The sequence below is a fragment of the Penaeus chinensis genome, chromosome 3 (assembly GCF_019202785.1).
Source record: "Penaeus chinensis breed Huanghai No. 1 chromosome 3, ASM1920278v2, whole genome shotgun sequence".
Classification (NCBI taxonomy): domain Eukaryota; kingdom Metazoa; phylum Arthropoda; class Malacostraca; order Decapoda; family Penaeidae; genus Penaeus; species Penaeus chinensis.
In genome coordinates this window covers 9,829,861-9,832,360 of record NC_061821.1, presented here as the reverse complement: position 1 = coordinate 9,832,360, position 2,500 = coordinate 9,829,861, and the positions used below count along the sequence as shown (strand labels likewise).

The 2,500-nt window shown below is 32.0% G+C and overlaps 1 protein-coding gene across 2 annotated transcripts in view; it reads right to left on the bottom strand.

Annotated features, from left to right (window-relative positions):
* The window catches only part of LOC125043196 (palmitoyltransferase ZDHHC3-like), an 8,511-nt gene that overhangs the window by 551 nt on the left and 5,460 nt on the right, over nucleotides 1–2,500 (bottom strand). For both annotated transcript variants that reach the window (XM_047639198.1, XM_047639205.1), the window contains exon 4: nucleotides 2,149–2,361. In XM_047639198.1, the coding sequence (XP_047495154.1) occupies nucleotides 2,149–2,361 (213 nt within the window). The remainder of the gene's footprint in view (nucleotides 1–2,148; nucleotides 2,362–2,500) is intronic.

The following is a 2,500-nucleotide window of genomic DNA, read 5'->3' as shown; positions in this document are numbered from 1 at the left end:
CTTAACCCAATGCCGTCGGGGAAAATGAACAAAAAATGGGGAAAATGCTGTGCCCATTTTCTATATTTTTTGTGAAATGTCTGCTCATAGATGGCTCTGCTAGTGCTTAGCCACAAAGGAGTCAATTAGTAGACCTTGTGACCATACGTGATTTGAATTGGCGGGAAAAACGTGTTTTTTACTAGTGCTATGGATATCGATGGTGTTATTTTTATTATAAACATTATAATTATTATAATGTTTTTTAATATTAGTAACAGCAAAATAAGATAATGTAAAATATTTCGTAAATCAAAGAAAAGGGTGAACGGGCGAGACGGGCAGTACTCCTAACTGGCTCATTGGTGACTTAGTACAAGTATAGCCATCTATGTGTAAAAACAATCAAACAAGTACTAACAGTGGGCAAAGCACGTGTCTACCCATCGTATCCGTCGGCAAGGGGTTAATCAATCAGTAACATATCTGTATGAGGCTAATATATATCTGAGGTGATATATCAAAAAAACATTGCAATTAGTTCAAAGAAAGATACTAAAATAATTGGCATACAAAAAACATCTTCAACCCCGTTTGCCCAAAAGTGTTACATCCTTGTCATTATTCTTATTTGAAGATAATAATAATAATAATAATAATAATAATAATAATAATAAAAAAAAAACTACTACTAAAAGTAATCCAATAAACTAACATAAGATGTCTTCTGTACACATCAATGAAGTAAATATCATATTAAAGTTTAATCAAAATAAACAGTAATTACACCAAAAATGCAAGACACACCTGGTAGATACTCAAATCAGTGTGATTATCTGTAATTTTTTGTGTTACTTGAAAGAGCTGGTATTAATAATTGGTAATCACCTGTTATTATTTTCATATTACATAGTAATGTTATGTTTGCTACAAAGAAGAAGAAGAAGAAGAAGGAGAAGAAGAAAAAACATACAGTAGCTGTATATCAAGATATTATATCTGTAACAGTACAAATTAAGATATACACATAGCTTCAAAAACCCTTTGGATTTCATTTAGCCAATTAAATGAAAGTGAAAAACAAACAAAATATTCATAACATCAGAAAATGTAATATTACAAAAATATTTCAAAATGACACAAATAATACAAAGGTTACTTATTGCTATTGTTATTGCACAGAGCTGTAGGCTATCTAGAGGAAAAATCTGGAGTCTACTCATCAGAGTAAGTATATTACCATCTAGTTACAGCATAACAATTAACATAGGTACAATATAGACCTCAGAAAATGGCAACACAGCAAAAAACACTGCAGGAAAAAAAAAAAAATATATATATATTTAATGCAAAGAGGAGACAAGGAGTCTTGATACCACACAGGAGGGTTTCTATGGGCCAGCCTACAAGCCACACACCCAGGAGAATCACCATTCCAATAGGCCCAATGCCAGGATTTTGGTCCATGTGGCACCCGGATCAAACATATTAACCTGACTAACTTTTTGTAATTGTTGATCAGTCAGTCTATGGCACTTTACTTATCACAATTATAAAGCTCTTGTTTCTTTCTACTTTATTTCCTATTCAGTCTAGTGACTATGTAGAAGGGTGTAGGTCAGGTGCAGGGAGGTAGATTGGCTAGTTATATGTTTTCATGTATTATATCACATCTTATCCATTGGATTTACTGAAGAGTACATTAATTCTCTTTTCATTCTTTTCATTCTAATAAAGTAATGGGGATATGCTATTTATTTAGCACATCAAGCAAAAAATAGGATTCTCCATTCAGCAGCTTTGTTATATACTGCATATATATATATATATATATATATATATATATATATATATATATATATATATATATATATATATATATATAACTGAATGTACTGTTTACATGTAATCCTGCCTGTAATTAGAGCTGATATAAACTTCTGAGTAACAAATTCTTTGTATCCAATCCTACATGGTATTCAACATATAAAATGTCCCTTGCAATGAAAGCAAAATTTAAAATGCATGACTGTTCATGTCATTCTCTTCAATGTCCATCATTTATTTAATCATACATTGCTATCAACCTAATAAATTTACATACCTTACAATCAAAAGAAAAATACCACAAGAAAAATACGGAGATAAGAATCCAATTTTTCTACTTACCGTCTCATCATTCCAGATGGCATTAACTTGTGTGAAGAACATGACTGCAGTGAAAATGGCAAAGAGTAAGCTCTCGAAGATAAGGAACAGCAGCAACACCACCGTGGCAGGTGGTGAAAAAGAAGAGCACTCCCGCCACTCACTCCTCACACAGATTATGAACTGGTAAATTCCTAGGAAAAGGCCATGGAGACTGAGCAGGGCGATGTAGAACTGAAAAAAAAAAGCAGTGTTTGGGAACATTTTCTTAAATTGCAATATCTGAAACAGCTATCTATTTTTAAAAATCCAAACTCAAAATATAACTGTGCTCTAAAATATAATAATTACCAAACTATTCAGAATTTGATGG